Source organism: Falco cherrug, chromosome 8 (assembly GCF_023634085.1).
Source record: "Falco cherrug isolate bFalChe1 chromosome 8, bFalChe1.pri, whole genome shotgun sequence".
Taxonomy (NCBI): Eukaryota; Metazoa; Chordata; class Aves; order Falconiformes; family Falconidae; genus Falco; species Falco cherrug.
In genome coordinates, this window is record NC_073704.1 from 63,485,820 (window position 1) to 63,507,071 (window position 21,252).

At 50.9% G+C, this 21,252-nt stretch overlaps 1 protein-coding gene across 1 annotated transcript in view; it reads left to right on the plus strand.

Moving 5' to 3' along the window:
* The window catches only part of PDLIM4 (PDZ and LIM domain 4), a 54,194-nt gene extending 37,173 nt beyond the window's left edge, over positions 1-17,021 (plus strand). The window contains exons 4-7 of the mRNA XM_055719132.1: positions 5,252-5,430; positions 7,858-8,015; positions 12,061-12,181; positions 13,142-17,021. Coding sequence (XP_055575107.1) covers positions 5,252-5,430; positions 7,858-8,015; positions 12,061-12,181; positions 13,142-13,346 — 663 coding nt within the window. The 3' untranslated portion in view covers positions 13,347-17,021. The remainder of the gene's footprint in view (positions 1-5,251; positions 5,431-7,857; positions 8,016-12,060; positions 12,182-13,141) is intronic.
* Positions 17,022-21,252: the final 4,231 nt, after the last annotated feature.

Consider the following 21,252-nt stretch of genomic DNA (forward strand, 5'->3'; position numbering starts at 1 on the left):
AATACTGCAAAAGAAATGAATGAACTTTAAATGCTTTGGATCAGAACATGAAGTCTGAAGTTCTCTTAAGCTGTGTCTAAAACCTGTGGCCTCTAGAGCTAAAGACTCACAGTTGAAAAAGGCTGGAAGGGCAAATAGGGCGTTTTGTGAAATTTCAAAAAAATTCCTTTTTGGTTGGGATTGGTTTTTTTTTTCTTAAGAGTAAGAAAAATTGAGGCATCAAAGTGGTCAAACTTGAGGAAAGTTGAGGTCAGATTTTACCAAAGTGTATCAGAATACAAATGCAAGTTCCCAAAACTCTGAAAAGAATTGTGTCTACTGTAGCATCTTCTCTGGGTGCCAAGGCCAGGTAACTCCTGCAGCTCTGCAAAACGCAGCCCTGAAGCTCCGGGCTGAGATCAGCTGGAACCAAGAGCGGCCGAGGCGGCGAGCACGGGGGACTTCTGCTTGCTAGGAGATGGGTTATGTTTAAATCCATGAGTTTAACTTTTAATAAGTTAAATCCTCTTCCCGGCTCTGGATCCCAGCATTACTCCTGTTAAGTAGGTAGTTGAAAGAGTGTGCTCGCCTTGGCGTATTTTAAAAATCCATAGAAATTTCTGCTTTTTATTGTCTTTACAAAAGGTGGATTCACAATATGATAAACTCGCTCCCAGAGAGAGAGGGACTGAGGCTAATTTTCAAAACCTTTCCAAAATTCTAGGTTGGCAGCATGTTTTCCTACTTAGGGGAACACTTCTTTTAGCAGTGATTAGCTTGATAGAAGTACTTAATTTTTTGAGTCTTCTGTCCTATGACAGGTTCAACTAAAAGCCCTAAGGGATGAAAGTGCCTCGGTTCAGCTATTCCAGCAGAGTCAGCACCACAGCTGTAATGAGCAGGCAAAGCCCGTCTTCTGACCCGTTACCTAGAGCACGCATTAGCTCTGCTTGGTGAAGCCACAGAGTAGATTTGTATTTCTGTTGGAATGTCCAGCTTGCTTCTTTTAATGCTCCCCTATATGTTTCCTGACATTGGAAACCATGTGTCCTGTGAAAAGCATTTGAGCTTCATTACCTCACTGATTGTGCACATTGCTCCACCAGCTATGTCCAGGCATCGTGCTGTAGCTGAACGAAATACCTGATACAGGGGAAGAGAGCATCACTAATAAGCAGGCATAGAACAGAGGGACTACTAGAAATTGAACTGAAGTGCTTGTAGAAGAAGAAGGCATAAAAGCTCTCCGTATTTCTGGCTCTTTTTGGAATTTCCATGACTAAATCCAAGCAACCTGTCATTCAGCATCCTTCCCTTAAATATAAAAGGAAAATCATTCCTTTCATTCTCTTGATGTTGCATTGTATGGTGGGGACAAGAGCCAGGCATCCCAAACCCAGCTACATTTCTCTTTTCTCTTATCTGAATAAAGAGTAGCACCCAAGAATGTGCCAGAGACACTGCAGGCAGGGAGGTGCAGCTCAGTGCAAGCCAAGTTGATGGCATCTGGCCGGCGGTGTCCAAGGCTCAGCGTGCAGAGATGCGGTAGCTCAGGTGCAATAGCCGACCCACCGCGCCTCATCGGCACTTGTAGCCCTACGGCAACTCCGGGCAAGGCGCTACGTGCTGTCAGCACTGCTCCTGCCAGCACTGCTCCTGCTGCAGCTACCTGTGTACCGCTGCCCCGGCTTCCTGCGCCTCCTGCCAAGGTATGGGAAACACTCCCATACCCTGTGTCACCCTTTCCTTCTGCTGGAAATAGTTCCTCAGAATATAAATACTGTATTGGTAAAGGCAGCTCTTACCTGTGCTTGATAAGGCAGAGGCTGCATTCGTGCAATGCTGATAAATGCATCTTGAGGAGGAGGAGGAGGAGGAGGCAGCATTCTGGCAAGGCCGTGCATGGAATGGCTGGGGCAGGTGGTTGCTGCAAGTCATCTTTTTTGTTTGCTGTGGCTTATTCTCCTCCAAATAATTCCTTTTCCTCTGCTCATTCCTTCCCCTGGTGGGGAGGGACAGGCTGGGTGTCCCCAGCAAGGTGGTGCCCAGCAAAGGTGGGTCCAGCTGGGTGCTGGCCGAGGGCATTCACTGCACATTGTGCTGCAGCAGCACTGCAGCTGCACACAAAACCACCCCAAACCCCACCAGCTCCCTGGGACCGGGACTTCAAACAGCTCCTTTCCAGCCCTGCCTTGGATTTATCTGGTGTGGGACAGCTGCGCAGATCGTGTTTGCCAGGAGCAGGGCAGAGGGCAGCCTGGGCTCCAGCAGCTCCAAGCGCTGTGTGTCGGGGGGGGGCTTCGCTTCGTCATTGATGGTCCGGGAAGGCAAGCGTGAGGGAACGGCTTGTGGGTTTCTTGTCTGTAGGCTAAAAGAGTTCTTCTCTGTGAAACTTCTCAGGCCAGCTGTTAGGAAAGGTTTGCAAACCCTCTTAATTTAAGAGAGACCATAAAAAGCAGGAAGAAAAAGCCAGCAGAGAGAAGCAAATTAGGTCCCAAAGGAGGGGAAATTTTAACTGATCTTGAATTTGAGAACTGGAAAGAAATCCATTTGGTTCTAGGTTTCCGAGAGCGAGTGCATGAGTGTTTTGCACAATGCGAAGCCTTTTGAAGGTCTCCCAGCCTTTGAGATGAGGAAAAGGAGACTGAGCTCAGTCCCAGGAACAGCTTTTTGTGCAACAGGGGGGTCGCGTAGCAGAGAAACTGAGAGCATCGAGGAAGGCAAGGACCAGTGAGCTCTCAGCGGGGTACACACCTTCTGCCTGTTTCCCACAGAGCCCTGAGCTGCCCCCAGCACACAGCACAGCTCTCCAAAGCCTGCAAAGGACTTGGTGGAAAAGGCTGAGGGACATCCAGTGCCTCACCTCTGTGGTCTCGGTCTGATGGGTGCTAGGGTAGCGGGAGCTCTCCAGTGTCCATTGGGAGGAGGCTGTTGATCCCTATGGATGCTGTTGGGTCATGGCTGAGCAGAAGTAGAGGTTGAGCTGCCACCACCATGAGCATCCCCCTCCTGCAGGGACAGGGAGCTGGTGGCACCAGGGGCACCGAGCAGCTCAGCAGTGCAGGGAGGGCTCTGAAACGCTCTATTTCCATCACCGGGCTTCCATGCCTTTGCAGAGCAGGCAGGCTGTACGCTGTACCTTATAGCAACATTCGCTGTCGATGTACAAATTGCTGAGCTTAATGGGGATGAAAGGGCAATGCTTTTCAAGCCACCTTGGATTAAAGGGGGTCTGTGGTGATGATGGTCTCTAGGCCCCTTGATGGAGGAGGTTTTCATTCCAGAAATAGCTGCCATGCTCTGTGGGAAAGGGTCTGGATGTCCCTGCTGTGGAGGAGCCAGAGGATGACCCTGCCCTGTGCCCGGCAGGCAGAGCTCCAGCTGCCCTCGCACGGGCTCCCACGCACGGGGAATTCATGGTCGTGGTTTCTAAAAGCATAACTCTGTAGCTCGTGATGGCTGGCCAGCCAGCATGGGCCATTGCATTTTTCCCCGAAACATTTATGATCCTTCTTTTCCTTTCTGTGTCATGGTTGAAAGGGCTTTCTTTATTTTCCTTGAAATAATAATGTCAATCTGGGAATTGGAAACCAATAGCCTGGTTGTATTTATACTTTTTTTAAGAACATAAATTGGGGAACAGTTAAAATTATATTATTCCTGGCAGCTAAATTCCTTTTTTTAATAGATAATTTGAAGTTATTTTGTTGGAAGCAGTTCTCCCCACATGTGTGTGCGTGCACAGTGTGGAAGGAGTGGGGACCAGAGGGCTCGGAGCGGCTGCTGAAGCTTTCGAGGCACTGGAAGTGCCAGGAGCTTGCCAGAATCTGCAGGTTTTCAGCTGAGAGCAGAAGAAAAACTCAAAGGCACCATCTTGCAGTTCTTAATTAAGCCCAGTTTTTATCAATGGGAGTTTTGCCTTGGAAAGAACTGAAGAACTGGACTTTCAAGATCTTTTGCTGGCAGGATCTGGTTTTTATTTCTCTTTGCTGCTCATTTTTACAAGGCTTGGGAGCGCCAGTGTTTTCTGCTATGCACCAGTGATAGACATTTGTTTCCAATTAGTATTTATTGGATTATTTCAGTCAAAAGTAAGCTTTGTATTAGAGCCCAGTAACATGCACTTTGTTATTTGTTCACAGGACGGTGTTTTCTTTTTCTGCTTGGTTTTGCATCAGCTCCAGTCTACTGAAAAGCTGGTGCAAGGCAGCATCTCTGGGGATCTGCCCTGAAACAGATTAAACCAGATTAAACAGATTACAGCATCTTATAAAGCATCTATTTCTTCCATTGGTATGGGCACATTTCTGACTCACGTGACTGGGCATAGCAGCAGCCGGTGTGCATCCTTAGGCTGTGTCTGGCTTTCTGCTGCCTTTCCTGATGGCTGGAATTAGCCCCTCCACTGGGAAGGGGCTGCTGGCCGCTCCCCCACGCCTGACTCAGGTGGTTTGTGGCCAGATTAGCAGTAGGTACAGCGGGATTTATGGGTGTGCGCAGGGCTGACTAGCAAAGCTTTGGAAAAACACATAGGTAATGTTTTATGTAGGTAAAATAACATGGAAAACTTGTGTTTTAATGGCATCTGAGTTCCTAACTTAAGGTCATATGGCAAAAAGATTTCTGCAGTTTGCCTTGGGAATTAAAATGCAAATGAAAATATGAATACTGAGCTAAACCCTTGACCGGTGCCTTTCTCACACTGTGAATGACTGATCTGGGGAGAAAACCTCCCAAAATGAACACGGATCTTTGTGGACAAGAGTAGCTGCAAATAAGTGAAAATACCAAGCCTGGCCCCTTGGCTTCAGGTCTTGCCCGACCTGTGCGCACAAGCAGAGCTCAGGTTTTATCGTGCCTTGCTTCTATCATGCTTTGCTAATGTAAATCAGAGCGATTGCCCCGAAGTCAGAAGAGCGGTAAGTGCTCTCAGAGTGATGTAACGCAAAATGAGAAGCAGACTCGCAGCCTTTCTTTTGCGGAAATAACAAATATGCTTTTACAGGAGGATAAATGCAGGATACTTGGCAGTGGCTCACACTGGAGAAACAGGCGAGTTCATTTGGTTGGAGACCAAGGAAAGCTGCATAGATTCAGCAAGATTTAACTGCAGGTCAAGCCTGCGTTTTCCTTTTCCTGCTGCATATCTCTGCTTTCCACAGCACGTATAAAAAATCATTACTGCAAACTGCAAGTCCCAGGGCAGCCTCTCCGTGTATATCAAATCAAGAACTATAAATCTCAGGTTTTTCTGCTTTTTCTTCTCTTCCAGGACAACGGGCCTGCCCAGAGCAGGAGGCCAGTGCCCCACGGGGCTGGTGGCAGCCCTATGGACAACAAGCAGATGTTGAATGTGCAGCATCACCACCCAACCCGGCTCTACGCTAACAGCAGCTCCGAGTCAGCTCTGCCAGGCCAGCTGAGCGGGCTGCACATCACCCCAGCCCAGAGGTAGGACGAGAGCATGGCCCAGACACTGGGTCCCACTGCTGTTCCTGCAAGCTCAATTTCAGGGGTGTGCACTGAAGCTGTTTTGCTCCTGGAGCTCCAGAGGTGCTGGGTTCAGCTCCTGCTCCATTGGGCTGGGCAAGTGTAGGTGGGAGAAAAAACGGGGGAAAAAAACTCTAAACAACCAAAGCCCCCCAAAACTCAAAAAAAAGGATGGTTGGAGATGCCAAGTTCTGAACAAAATGACCATGTCTACGTATGTAGTAACTGCTACACTGAATTTAAGCTTGTGATGCTGCAGCAATGTTCAATCGCTTCTGTCTGAGAGGGGTGAAGGGGCTAGTGTTCCAGATCTGTGAAAGTTCCTTCTGTTGACAGCGGGGGTAGGTAGATGGGCATCTTCAGGTCCAGTCCCCAGGCTGGGATTAATTGCAGGGAGTGTCACAGACATTAGTATCCCATTTTTTCAAAGGATACATTCAAGGCGGGATGGAGGGTTTGGCTGTCCTAGGAGTGGGGATTGCACCGCCTCAAAGCCAGGAGCCAGCACCTGGGTTGGGAGCTGGAGATATCATGGAGAAAATTAACCCCAGTAAACTGGGAGTTTTATCAATGTACGATCTGCTCAGTGTGGCTGTCTGGGAGGCTGAGAAATAAATAATGCTCGTAGGAAAGAAAAAGCTTTTGTGTAGCCAAGAATGGTTTGGGTGGATAACTCGGACTTTGAGATAGGCCAGGTTGTGGACGGTGATGCTTTCGCATGGCTTACGCCACTGCTGATTTATGCTTCTCCGGACTGGCAAGATATTCTGCAAGAAAGTAATGTCTGTATCAAGTACAAAGAGCAGAGAGAGTTTCTTTTCAGCTCAAGAACTCTGTGGCTGCACAAATTCCTATTTCAGTGATGCTGCGAGCCAGCTTATTCCCTGTGCTGCTCCAGGGAAGTTAATGAAGTTGGAAAGAAGAGAACTGCACAAAAAATACAGAGAGCAAAATCTGCTGTTATCTGTGTGTGAGCCAAAAGCCAGATCAGCTTGGGCGTTGGAGCAGGACGGGGGCAGGAGGGCGATCTCTTTGAGTTGTGCTTGATCAGGCTGGACTGGTCAAAACCTGCCCTTTTTCACTGGAAGCGTGTGCACTGGTGCACAAGAGGGCTGTAGGCAGGCAGGTCGGCACTCGGGGCACACGGGGGTTTGGGCTGGCCGGGAGTCGCAGCGACGGGTCTTCAGCTGCCTCGGCAGCCCCGAGCCCCAGCAGCGGCACTTCTGCTCTGCCCGCCGGCACCGGCACTGCTGGGTGGGTCGCTTCCCAAAAATGGAGCTTTGGCTCTTCTTTGAGAATGAATTTTCTTTTGTTTTGGGGTGGGTTTTGTTGGTTTTTCTGTTTGTTTGTAAGTGAATTTTATTTTTCTCTCTCTCTCTTTTTTTTTTTTTTAGCATGAATGTATTGCTGATGGAGAAAATGAGTCAGATGATGGCTAAAATATGTTAAGCTGTCTGGTGGCGTTCAGGGCTCATGCTGTATTTATTGGTTTTATAAAGACCTTGATGACCTTCTCCTTAAAAAGGAAAAGGAGCCCCTTTTGCTGGAGCTGTGCTGTGCTTTTGGGCCTCAGTGAAGCTCAACAGCACTTCAGTTCCCCCCTACTCAGCAGGACACTTAAACATGTACCCAAAATATTTTTTTTTTAATTCCTAGCTATGCTTTTCATGTTTTGATGTATCGACTGAACTGGAATAATGGTTTAAATGACTATTTGTTGTCTGTTATGCCACATACAGACAAGGAGCAGCTCCAGGTCTGGATGCCGAAGGTGGGCATGTGGGCATGTGGCTGGGGGGGCAGGTACGGGGCTGCTCTCGTTCCCTGAGTGCTGAGCAGCCCTGCAGGGTGCTGTTCTCATTTAAGCTGTGGGCTCTGTCTGACCAATGGATCCTTTAATGCAGTCACCTACAGAAACGCTCACTTCAAAAGAGGCGCTGGTGGCTGGCCAGGGGATTTGCTTCCGTGCCGGTGCTGGGCAGCAGCACACGCTCTCCCTGTGCCGGATGCCCTCACAGTGGTACAAGGGGCCGTAGACCCCCTGGCCCTGTGTAATTAATGAAATGCAGTGGTTTACCCATTTTTTTCAATAAATTCCATGTGTGGCCAAGCAAGTTACAGTGCTTGTGGCAGCCGTCCTCTTCCCTGCGGGTACCTGGGCCAGCCCCAGCTACATTGCTCAATTGGAGCCCAACAGGGAACAAGTTTAACTTCCCTGGTTCGGTGGCTGCTCCTGGGACAGGCATACCTCCAGGCAGAGAAACCCATGGGAACAGAGAGGTGTTTGAGTTTGATTGAATCTGTGGGAATGTGGAGGTTTCAGTACCTCCCTGACGAGCTGACAGTTGCTGTTTATATTTGACTTGAGCTTTTCCTTCTTTAAAACAGCTTTGACCCCATGAAGTCTCTCCCACGGAACAGAAACGGAATTGATGTGGAGTCGGATGTCTACAAGATGCTTCAGGATTATGAAAAGCCCGTTTCGGAGCCTAAGCAGTCTGGATCCTTCCGATACTTGCAGGGCATGTTGGAGGCTGGCGAGAACGGTAAGGAGGGTTGGCACCCACAGCGTGTCCCCACCAGTCCCTACACCTCCCTGCCACTGGGGCTGTGGCACTGTGCTGCTGCGGGGCTTGAACCATCATTTGGTCCCTCTGCACCCCGTTCCATGGCCTGAAGCCCACCAAGATGCTGTTGCAGGCTGAGTTCTTTCTTCCTTTGCTGAGGTCCAGAAGCTTGAAAAGCCTCTAAAGGACCTGGCTGCAAGAGCTGATGGGGGGGCGGTTTGCAAATTCCTCTGCACCATCATTTTACTGCACATCACTCAGTGCTGGGGCAGCTCAGCTTGACACGGCAGGGTCCAAGCACTCTGTGAAGGGCAACACGTGGACAGCAGGTTTCAAATCAGGGTTTCAGGGACTTAGGCCAGCAACTGGGGGCTTGCCAGATTCGATGGCTGACTTGAGCATCGTGTGAAAGCTAGAATTGCAAAAAGCTTCTGCATGGCAGCTGTTTTCCTGAGATCATTTATGAAAGTAATGGCCTAGAGCAGTTGTGTAAGATCACCAGTGGAGAACTGTAGGCCTGTTTAAGTAAATGGCATTTGCATAAGGATGTGGGATGGTCCTCAGCAAGGCAGGGATAGAGATCAGGAACTCTTGGCTCACTTCTCAGGTCTGTCACAGCTTCCTGCCTGCAAGGTTAATGCAGGCAGGGGCCAATGCTGAGCATTATATAATAAGATCCCCAAACTATATATTTCAGCTTCTTTTTACTTGCCTTTCAACCTTAAGTCCATTGGGGCCTTTATGTTCAAACTTCCAGGCTTCGCTTTACAACCATTAGGGCAAGACTTTTCTTTCTGCTTCCTTCCAAGAGCCTCGCACTCCAGTCATGTGAGTCCAGGAACTTAGATTTTATGGGAAAATACCCACTACTGCAAATCTCATCATGAATCCATGAGAGGTAGCGAGTCGGGCTGTGGTGCTCCAGGTCCGGTGTATATAGAACGATGGAGAACCCTGTTCTTTGACTAGAAGGAAATTGCTTCTTGCTTCACAAGAAGGACGATCACAGGTAACTTCTGAGCATCAAGAGTTTCCACCAGTTTCAGTTTTCTCAGTGGTACTGAGGCATGTCTGCAAAGCGTAAGATAGGATCAGCCTTGGAAGCAGCGGGTATAAATGTTGCAGCCCCTCCCAGGCTGGCAGGAAAACCGATGCTAATTACGGGCTTCAGTTGTGCCTGCAAGTCCTTCACCGAGAGCAAGCACGGGCAGCTTCCCTGTGCGGCATCTGCTGCACCCCCAAGTCTCCTCATTAGGAAAAAGTAAATAGGAAGCGACTGTGTTAATTGCAATTAGTAATGCTGCTGCCTTCCTCCCTTCTCTGTGCCAGGCAAAGGGAACAAAATAGAAGCTTTGCTGGTTTGCTTCTGCCTCCCCTCACATCCTGCAGCCTTGGGGTGGCAGAAACCCATCACTGCCTTTGGGAGAAAGGGAGAATGGAAAAGGTGTGGGCTGCGGAGGGGGGGCGGGGGTGACAGAGAGGTGCCAGGATAGTCCCCAGACCCCCAGGGCTCTGCCACCGACCCTCTCCCTCCTGGCTGTGCTGTGCAGCGGGCAGAGGGGATGTGCGACCGACTGCCGGCGCAGTTTCACTCGTGCCTCCATTGTTACAACGCTGTTTATTTCATGGGGAATGAGAAATTAAGTGAAAAGCATCTCTCCTGGCATAAAGCTCTGTGATGTTTCAGCATGGTTTAAATCCCCAGGGGTGTTCTTGCTAGGTTGTTTTACAGCTTCCACCCCTGCTCCTTTTTTCTTAAGCCTACAATTACACATTTTGGCCCAAGCCTGCTGTGCATTGTCCTTTTAAAGGCAAGATCTCCTCTCCTGAGGAGCCAAGTGTCCCATATAAAACAAGTCATTGTCTGAAAGGTGTTTCTACTGGAAGCCGTGTTTTCTTCAGCACCACCAGCCCCGTGCCGCACCCTTAAGCAGCAATGCTTCGTGCTGAGGGTCTGGTGGTGGCTGGAGGAATCATTGCAGTTGCCTCCGTAAGCACCTTTGGCATGTGAAGGATGAGCACTGCAGCCACAAACGGGGATGTGATGGTTAAGGTTGTGGGATTAAAGCATCTCACTGCCTTGCTGAGGACCATAAATTACGGTGGGATTGTGGGCTGGCGCATAGAAGGAAATGATCCATCGTTTGGGAAGATGGAAGCAGCCCTCTCAGCAAGGCTCATTTTGCTGTAAAATCTTTTTTCCCTCCACCCGTCTCTCTTTCAAACAGCGTACCCAATCGCTCTATCTGAGAGACAGTGACAGCTTAACTGTTAAATGCTGGTTGATGAGCGTGCCTAGTCCAAGCACACCGTATCTCATGCTGGGGGAAGCCAACAACTCGAGCAGTTGGTTCGGTTGATTCCCAGCAAGGCAGCAGAAGGACTCGACAAGGGAGCTCGGCTGGAGCCAGCTAAGCGCTCGGAGCGCCCTGGGGTGGAGCAGCCCCAGTGCGTTCCTGCACAGGCAGTCTGGCATGGACCAAAGCTCTCAGCATCTCCAAACACTGTATCTTGGGAAAGTGGGGTTTGGTGGGAAATTAGTCCTTTGGGTTTTACTTGCTTGGCTAGAACCGTTGGTCTCTAGATCAGAGCCACGGCTGGAGACAGGATCAGCCGTGCAAGGGTGCCTGCGCACCCCGAGGGTAGCCGGGGGGTTTGTCAGGCTGCTCCCTCCTCCCCAGCTGAGCCCAGGACAGAGGGTGCTCCTGAGATGTGCCAGCCGGGGGAGCGGGGGTCTCTCCGTGGAAGGAAGCTTTGCCGAGCAATGCCATTCAAAACAGACCGTGTGAACCTGCATGGGATCAGCGAGCGACCGCCAGCGATGATGCAACGGCCTCAGGTTTAGGAAAGGCAGAGATGTTCCTGGAGCTGTGGAGGGCACTTCAGAGCAAAATCCAAGTGGAAGGTTCCAAAATGAGCTCAGAGTGTAGACACTTGGGTTAGAAAGGGCCTGTGCCCCAGCCGAGACCTCCTAGGCATCGTGGTTTAAGTTTGACCGTGGACTGAAATACCCTGGCAGCTCATGGAGCGTGGGAAGTCTGAATGCTGCAGGATGGCATGCTCATCCGAGAGCTCCTCTGCTGCTTTTCCAGACTGTGTCCACTGATGGAGTAAAATACGTTGTCCTTTTTCAGGAGCTTTTCCTTTCTATAACCTTAGGCCACCACCAAGGAGCCACGGATCAATATATACCCGAAAGACCAGTTAGCTGTGAGCCATGAAAAAACAGGCAGTGAATACTCGAGGCTTTGAAGTATCCCAGTGGCTGGCAACAAGGACGTGTGTATTGCCCCAAGCCCAAGGGCAGCTGACAGACAATGTGGAGGGAGAGGGCTGCAACACGGAAAACTTTGCCGTGATATTGTTCGTATGCACAAACTTTTCATTGTTTCCTTTCCCGTCGTTGGACCTTTACAAAAGGAGGCTTGGTGCCCAGAAGATGTTATCTTCTATCACAATGTTTTATTTGAGATTAGATGAGTGTTCTAGGAAGAAAAAATGCATGTAATGCTATTCTTGTTGAGTTTAATTTGCCTAATTTTCTAAAAGGCTTTCATCTTTGTCTCCTTGACTGATGGGGGATCTACCAGGTTCACCTGAAATGTTGGTGTGAGAAAAGCTCTTCTTTCTGGAGCTTTTCTGAGATTTTTGCTATTTATCTTTCTTAATTCACTAAATAGTATTGCAGCCAAATTCATCTCTCATCTCTAGATTAAGGCTGCTGTGCCTTTTGACAAGGTGTATGTACAGAGCTGGTGTATCACGGTAGGGGACAGATCATCTGCTGGCACAGCCGAGGGCTGCCACATCCCTGCTTCCTTCGGATGAACAGAGGGGCAGCGCGGTGTCCGTGTGACTCCTGAGGTAGTTGGTCTCACTCTTTGCTTTTTTAATTCCTTCCAAGCAAGTTGCAGGTTCTGTTGTGACAGGCAGAGACTCATCTGACTCCTTAAGAAAGAAAGAAAAAATAAATAAAAAGCCCTGAGAGGACATGTTCTCAATCTCCGTTTAAAATTCTTGGCAGGTGAAAAACTCGACAAACTGAGCAACCCTCGAAACATCAAGTCGCCGGTGTCAAAGCTTGGCGGTGCCATGTCCGGGCTGCAGATGCTTCCCGAGTGCACCCGCTGCGGGAATGGGATTGTGTAAGTGTCGCGTCTCGCTGGAGCCTCCAGTTCGGTGGGGACAGGGACGCAGGGATGCAACACGTGGGTTGGAATTTACAGTGAATACCTTTATTACAGAATAGCTTAAATCCCTTTCTGGGTTTTTTGCTAACCATATATAAACATGGAATTGAGGAATATGGTTTGGATTGCCCCTTTTAAGGGAATCTTGCAGCAAAATGGGAATGATTCATGGGATGGTTCCTGCCCTGCTTAGCACAGCAACTGCCTGGGGACTATGAATAGCGCTGGCAGCGTGGGCAGCACTGGCACTCTTCCACTGCCTTATGGAGGGGGAAACGCTTCAAGGGTTAAGTTGAAGAGGTCTGTGGATTGTTTTTGTTTGTTGAAGAGTTTACTCTCCACTGGATGGCTGCTGGGTTTGATTTCAGAGAATATAGGCATTTTTCTGCTTGTGATGTAACTTAGGTTCTGTTGTAATTTACGCTCTGCTCAAGGCACATTTGCTGGCTGGGCATCTGCTCTGCCAGTGCCTGTGACCGTGTTCCCACTGGTGCTGGGACCTGAGGGTCCCTGATCCAAAAGCTGAAGTGCCAGCGTGTGCGCAGCCCCGGCCCTGCCAGCAGTGCTCAGAAGATGCCAGCTCCCGATGTTCAGATCCAGGCTGATCGTAGATATTTACGGCTCTGTAGATATTTAAGGCTCTGCTTTGCATCGAGCCACAGAGCAGTACCACAGCGGGTGCAGGCGAACAGGAATGGAGCATCCCTTCCTGCAGCAGTACGGCGGAGCTGTGCCTGGAGCAGGGTGGCAGCTTTGGGTGGGCTGAAGTGTTGGGATGGGAACTGATAATAACCCCCTTAGGTGCCCCTGCGTGCCGCTTTCCTTTGCTTACTCTGCTTTGCTGGAGGCAGCAGGACAAGCTGTCTGTGCTCACTGTTCCTCCGCCTCACCCCAGCTCTCCCCATCTCTCACCAGCGGCACGATCGTCAAAGCTCGGGACAAGCTCTACCACCCCGAGTGCTTCATGTGTGACGACTGCGGCCTCAACCTGAAGCAGAGAGGGTATTTCTTCATCGAAGAGCAGCTGTACTGCGAGACGCACGCGAAGGAGAGGGTGAAGCCCCCTGAGGGATATGACGTGGTGGCTGTTTATCCCAACGCTAAAGTTGAACTTGTCTGAGCCCGGGCTGTGCTCCGGAGAGGGCGGGCGGCCACGCGCCCACCCACGTCCTCCCCGCCGGCTGCGCAGTGCGGCTGTAATCAACCCCGATTACCAAAGCCCAAGTTAAAATGCCTTTTCCTAGATAAATCCGTTTACACTTGGGATCTCCAGGGGGATGGTGTTGAAAGCATACGAACAGGTTTTTCCCTTCTTTTTGACACTCTGCTTTTTGGGTTGCTGTGTTGGGTTATTATTAGTCTGTACCATAACCTTATCCAAGATCTGTGTAAATATTGATTAATTCTCTACTCTATTTCATATAAAACCAGTATTCTTTTTTTTGCCCCTCTCTCCTGAAAAAGCAAGGAAGATGTTTTAAAAACAAAGAAGATAAGGCACTTTCAGAAAAGAAGCTGACTCCCGTATCCTGACCTTAATCTCCTGCCCTCTGGCTGCCCTGGTGATTAAAAGCTGACTCCCTGAGGAGTCTGGGGTGCGGTACCGGTGGGTTGGGGTCCCCAGCTCAGCCCCACCCCAGCAGATGCGCCAAGGAAGGGTGATGTCTTAGAACAGTAATTGCTGTGAAACTGTATGGATCGGGGCACTGTAGTTTGAGCCTGACCTGGACCCATCCGAGTTCCCCGAGAGATCTCTACACTGAGTGTGCAGTGACGCTTTTTTCTTCCTTCTGTCACTCCTAATTCAGTTGTTCTCTGTCACGTAATCACCTGAGCCCACCTACAAGAGGCACTGAAATAGCACAGAGCCCACCTTTGCTATTCTCACCTCCCATGCTCCTGCCCCACAGCTGTCCTTGCTTCAGCTGTTCTGAATCTTCCCCAGCTTTTGCTATGTTTTTGTAGTTCTTTATTTCTAGATCCCCAGACTGCTGCCATCTGGCTCTGCCTCCCAGCAGGGTGGTGGGGAGAAAATCTCTCCAGGCACTTAGGCAGTGGCTGGAGCCGCAGTGAGCCCCAAGTCCAGAGGCAGCAGGTTCAGATTTATACCCGTATCCCAAGGCTGCGCCATCAGCCAGGTCTGTCATCCACTCTATTTGACAGGAAAAAGTTCTTGAGGATCTCAGGATGTTGCTTTCTGGAGAAATGTTTTTTTCATGTTAGTGTTTGGAGGAGAGTTCAGTCACCCAGCTGCTGGGTGCCCCTGAGGGTGGCAATCAGAGGCATGCGTTTGGTACCATGGTTGCAACAGCGTCCTTCCTCCTCCTCGCTTGAGAGAGAGAGGATGTGCGGGAGAAGTGTCTGCTCACTTCCCTTCCATGGAGAAGGAAAATAAGATCAATGGGGCCATAGCCCTCCTTCCCCTTCTGGCTCTCCATAACAGGGATGTGAGGAATCCAGGGCTGGAGGAGGGGCGGCAGCATTATCCCAGTCAGGGCTGAGCATGCAAATTCTTCCTACAGGTTTTACACCCTAGAAGGGAGTAAGGATTTTAGGGTGTTACTGGGCCACACCTAGACCTCTTCGTGGGGTGCCTTATAGGTATTGAAGCAGCTCCTGCCCTGTCCCGGCAGCCTCCTTAGCCAGCCTGGGCTCCCAAGCATGCAGCTTCCTGCAGCTGGGTACTACCTTGCAGCCACAGGGATGCTGGCCACACGCGGTCCTGCTGACAGCAGCACATCCACCTCCTCCTCCTCCTGCCACCAGGATTTTTAATAATTAAGCACAAGAAACACGTGGAGATTTTTATCACAGTGGTGAGCCTCATTTTTCATAGCTTTGCTTGGTAGGTTGGACCATCTGAAAGGAAATACTTGGGACAACTGTACATGATGAGAAGACTGACAGTAATTGGGTGGGAAGCGTTGCTGCCCCTGCCTGCGGGTGTCTGCTTGGAGCTTGTTACTTTGCTGTGTCAGAAACATTTGTTCTGAATTCCTCCGTCAACCTTGGGCATAGCTGGGCTGAGCTCTGGTGCTTGTAGCTTGACAAGTTTAGGCTTTACCCAAACCCAGGACCAAATCCGGCTCAGCTGAGCCATGAAAAACTCACAACATGAATGGCACAGGGGGCTTTTTCCATTTTCCCGGTTGCAGCTGCCTGTCCATCTGGTTGTCCCCAGCTCCTGACCCCTGTTTGACTCCATCTGTGCAGTGGCTGTGTCCTGCGGGGATGCCAGGAGTCTTGCAGCCCTGGCACAGGGAATGCCTGAGAAGTTCATAGATTGTTTCATTGCCCTTAGTTGAACGCCCAACTGAGCTGGCTGCTGGTGGGGCATCCTTGGTGGTCTCACCTGGCTGCTGCACCAGTACAGCACTGGGAGCGCTGGGCACAGGGCTTTCCTTTTAATTTGAAACCAGGTTCCCACAAATCAATTTTTCCAAGTGGTTGTCTCGTGATACCATTTCTTAGGAGTAATCATCTCATTTGATCCCCCCTGCATTGAAACTGAAACACAACCCCATCCCAGAGCACGTCAACTCCTGGCTTCAGGCCACCTCCCTCACATTATGGAGTTTTCTAAGAGGTGCCACAAGCAAACCTGCATCACCACATGGAACACAATTTAACTCTGTAAAACACAGCAAGGGATCCGTTTGTATGAAATACAAAATAAAACTGTACTGTTGGTTTTCTCCCCACATTACTTAGCTTGGCCGTTGGCTGGTCCCCAGCTGGGTCTCTCCCTGGCATTACCATACATGCGGGGCTTTGTCAGCATCCAGATAAGGGGAAGTCTGGATACACTTTAAAAAGCATCTCTGAGACTGGGAGCTGCACTTCTCATGGCATTGTGCATTGAGAGCCTCGGTTGAGGCTTGGCTTGTGTTTTGGTGGAACGTTGGTTGGCTTTGACTTAACTTACGAGACCCTCCTGAGACCCTGAATCCCATTGGGCTCAGAGGTGGGAAGGGCCATCATGTCTCTGCCTGTTACGCGAACACCCATGGGTGCCCGGCTCCTCTCCATCGGTGTGACCCAGCCCATCCTGCGATGGTCCAGGGCTTTACTGCATCTGCCCCTGTGTAAGTGAAGTCAATTCAGTTTTTTAGCAGCAGCAGCCAGCCGCGGTGCTGCTGCCAGGTACCTTCTGCCCGATGGCCCAGGCTCTGACCGGAGCAGAAGGCGCGGCTCTGCAGGGCTGGGCATGGCACCTGCCCCATCGCTGGCAGAGCGATCCAGGCAGCACCCAGGCTTGAAAGCGCCCTTCTCCCTAAAGGTGATGTAAACCATGGTACAGCCATAAGCAATGAGTGCTCCTGAAAATCCCCGTGCACGGCATCGGCTGCGGTGCTGCTCAGGCTCTTTCCCTAAGTGCTGCAGCCCCGGCAGGGAGCCCAGAGCTGCGGCACTGGCACAGTGGGGGCAAAACCAGCCCCAAAAGCCCTGTCCCAGCCTGTCATTGCTGACATTGAACCACAGAAATCCACTGGGTGGTAGGAGCATGGGCATCAGCAGGCAGAGGGTGCGTTCATCAGGGTTTAGCAGCTGTACCATTGCCTGCGCCGCTGGGTCTCAACAGGTCTGGGTTTAATGGTTGATGGGTGTTCAATTCACTGCCACACGGGGAAGTCAGAAGCAGCATGAGTTAGGTGCCTCCAATAGATATTTAATCTAAAAGGTTTTATTTGGAAAGCATTCATATCTGGAAATTGTTGCTTGTACGTGCCTAAAATAACTGAAAAGACAAAGCCTCTGAGGATCCGCATGTGGCATTAAAGATTTCTGTACAGTTTGGGTCTGTGTAACTCCATCTCTAATTAGCACACATATTCAAATCATTAGCATATCTATGACTCTCCAATTAGCAATTTCTCTGTTCACCCTTGAATACATACATGTCAGGTGTGGGTTTATGTTACAGCCACCATGACCCCAGCCTCTCTGCCCTGGGCACTGCAGCCCCAAGCTGAGCTCCATGGGGCAATCCCCAGGGGTGAGACCCAGCGGGGAGTGCAGGGTGCCTGGGCAGCCCTGGGACCCCTGCGAGACCCCTCGCTGTGCACATCGCAGCCCCAGCCCACGCAGCAGCCGCTGTCTGACCTGCCCAGCCCTGGGAGCCTCCTCCAGGCTCCTTGCTGCTTGGGAAAAAAACCACACGTAAGATCCAACGTGGCAAAGGACACCATTTATTAACTAAATGAGCTGGGACCAGGGCCAAACTGATTCAAGTTCTAATGGTTTAATTTTTTCTGTGTATCTTCATTAAAGTTTCCTAGTTAGCTGGGCATTATTTCCACCACCACACCCCTTTTCTTCTGCTGCTTTTGTTCAGAGTTGTTTAACTTTGCTTTTGTTACTAGTTGGCTGCCCCAGGGACCTTAAAAAAAAATCTCGGCTGGTCCATTTGTATTAGGATAAAAGTCCTTGTGCCACAGGAGGGGAGGCAGAGGGAAAGAAGCTCTTTGGAAAAGTTCCCTCTCCTCCCTTTCTCATGTATGAAAGAGGGTATTTTAATTACTTGAGGGAAACAAAATCTTCCCCACACATATAATGAAACACACAAAACTGCTCCTGAATGTAAAGGAACTTATCTGCAAGTTATTTTGCCTCTCTGTTTCTCCCCAGGAAAGCACAGGCTGTCAGGAAACACCCACAGAGCTCCCCCAGCCCAGGAACAGCTTCTCACACCAGGACATTTAAATGTTTAGAATTTTTATGTAGTCCTAAAGCCGTTCCTTCACGCAGGGCAAGCTGGTGGGGAGGGCCTGGGCTGCGGCCAGCACTGCTGCTTTGGGCAGTTAATGTGCTCGGGGTCGCTCTCATGCTGTGCAAAGACACTGCTCAAGCACGCTTCAGGCTTTTAGTTTTATTAATGAAAACAAATGTGTTTTGTTTTGTTTTGTTTTTTTTAAGAAATACCTTAGTTTTTCACTCCCAAACCTGAGGGGTGCCAGGGGGCCAGCGGCGAGCTTCTGTTCTCCCTGAGCTGATTGACTCAGAGGTCAACAGCAAGCTGCTGGCACCACGGGATGGGACGGCAGTGCTGGGACTCGCTCGAGGGACACTGAGCATCATTGTCGGAAAAGCCAATGGAGGGGACCTGGGGAGGCCACCTGCTCCCTGCCCCTGTCCCCAGGCAGTGCCAGCCACCAGCATCCCTCCCGGGAGGTGTCTGATCTTCCTCAGGATGGAGACTCCGAGCTTGCCAGGCTGCGTGTCCCACGGCATTGCTGAACATCTTGGGGGTGCGAGGAGTGCCTTGGGTGCATGATGTGCCGAGGAATGTATGGGGTGCATAGGGTAGATAGTGGTGAATCACAGAACGGCTTGGGTTGGAAGGGACCTTGAAGACCACCCAGTCCCACCCCCTGCCACGGGCAGGGACACCGGCCACCAGCCCAGGCTGCCCCCAGCCCCGTCCAGCCTGGCCTCGGGCACTGCCAGGGATGGGGCACCCACAGCTGCTCTGGGCAGCCCGTGCCAGCGCCTCGCCGCCCTCACGGGGAAGGATTTCCTCCTAATGGGGGTGCCTGGGGCTATATAGGATGTGTCGGGTGTGCCTGGGGGTACACGAGGTGCAGATGGGGTACATGGGGCGCAGGGACACGGGGATAGGCCGAGCTCCAGCCCAGCCAGGCGCTGCGCCTGCCTCCTGCACCATCTAGTGATGGAAACCGAAATATCCAACTGCATCTCCCACCCGGGCGGGACGGGAGAACCTGCGCTGTGAGGATTCCCGGCGCTGTGGGGTGGTTCCCGGGTGGGAACAGCTAAACCCACCCGGAGGGCAGCGCTTCTGAGAAACCTCTGGCAGAGGCTGCTCCGGCGGAGGCCGTTTTAAGCCGGAGCGATGGGTTTGAGCCCATCCCCAGCATGTGCGTGCTGCCAGACATCCCATCTGTTCTCTGGCAAGATCCCTCGCCTTTCCTTGCTGTGGTGCAGCCCTGCCCCACATCCCTGTGCCCGGACCCAAAGGCTGAGGGGCCAGGGGAGCAGGACGGGGTGGTCGTGCAGCTCCACGGTGCTGAGCTCTGCAGGACACCTCAATACACCTGCTCCTGCTGCAGAGCCATGATGGAAGTGTGTGCTGGTGCCCTGGGCCAAAGTGGTGTCTCTTACCTGACCGGAGTGACGCTGCACCAGGTAAAACTACTTAAGTCCTTGGTGGGTGGTGGATGGCCTTGGGAAATGTTGAGTAGGTGCATTTCAGGGAGTTTTATCTCAAATCCTCACACACACGCTACGGGCTGGCACCCTGGCTCCATCCCTACAGGATTCCTACCACAAATACAATTGCCTGACAAATATTTATCCTGCTGAGTGTTTGTCTGCCCAGCTCTGCTTAGGAAGGAAAAAGTTCACACACCACTGCCAGGAACTGGGAAGCGATGGCCGCAGCTGCCCCTGAAAGCTGTAAGTCCCGTAAATCAACCCAGTGTGAAGTGAGCCTTGCACCGGGGAAGCCTCGGCACCGCTCTGTGGGTAAATGCATCACGCTGCTGAGAGCGCAGCAAGGCTGAAATCAGTCAGGAGCCTTTTCAAGCGTTGCCAAAGATTTTTTCCCAGATGCCATCGGTCCAGTGGGACGTGGCCCTGATGGACGTGACCACTGGCTCCAGCTGCTCCGGAGCGGGGAGCAGGCAGGCAGGAGCGTAAGGCCAGGGCTTTGGGCAGAGCATGGCTGCACCCTGCTCGGCTGGGCGGCACACGCGCTTCAGCACCTCCACGCCAGCTCCAAGACCTCAGGGGACACTCTGCAGGTTCAGCAAACACACTTAGAAAATGGATTTTGATCTGTCACACTGACAAGCTTCCACACGATCTCAGTGCTAGACAAACAACATGGAATTAGAAAACTCTAATTATCACATACTTTCTTAATTCCCAGCTCTTGAGATGGCTGCTGGGCGGGTGACACAGTAGTCCCACCAAGGCAGAGGATCCTTTGAGACAGGCCTTCCCAAGCAGAAGAGGAAGAGCAGAGCTGCCTCGGGCAGTAACCACCCCCACCCTGAGCAGAGCAGGAGCTCTGGGAGCATCACACAGCACGAGGGTGCAGTGACCGTGCACCAGCAGCCTGTTGGTGCCACTTCCACCTCCAGCCCCTGCCTGACTGTTTCAGGCCCTGTTAGAAAATCTGTTTGCACAAGAACAGAAAATTTGCACAAGAGCTGGTTTCTCAGCTCCTCAAAGATTTGCTCCTTCTCCCCCTGTGACGGAGGCACTCCTCCTTTGCTCTGCTGGCTCCTTAGCATCTGATTTCACTTTACAGGAATCTCTCTGCCCTTGTTTCCCGCATGCTGCTCTTCATCTAATAGCTGAAAGGGTGGTTTAGAGGGCTTCAGTGAAACGTGCTGGCCACTTTCAGAGGGGTCATTTGGGAGAACTAGGACTGGTCCTTCCTCTACAGTGAACTTGCTCTGTGGCTGCCCGAGCCATTTACTGGCCACTAATCCCATGTGGTTTTCGTAATCTCCATGCCTGGGTTGAAGCATTCCTGATGTTGGATCATAAGCAGGGTCTGCAATGCGGGGAACACCCAGCAGAGCCTGGCAGGCGGGCGGCATCGCTCTGGGCTACAACGATTGTATGCAGAAGCTCATGGTGCTGTGGCCGAGCTGGTGAGAACACAAGGTGTTTCTAATCTACTAAATTACGTAGATTCACAACATAAAAGAAATAAGAAAAGACATGGTGTTTTCATGTTGAACACCTGAAATTTATAATACATTAAGGATTCATCTGTAAACCAGATAAACCTGAGCTTGTGTGCATGCCTACCACCTACTTTTGATATGCTAAATTTGCAGGCTAACCAGAGCTGTTTACAAGCACTGCAAATTATTCCTCTGTAAACAATTACTGTTGACTGAATAATTATTAAGATTGCACTAACACTAATGCTTAAGACAATACACTCCAAATTCCTTGCTTCCTCATGGGAGCAGGCATGCATTGCCTGTCTGCTGTGGCTCTTGCACAGCCCCAAGGCAGGGCAGGGTGGAGGGCTGCTGCCTGCCCCT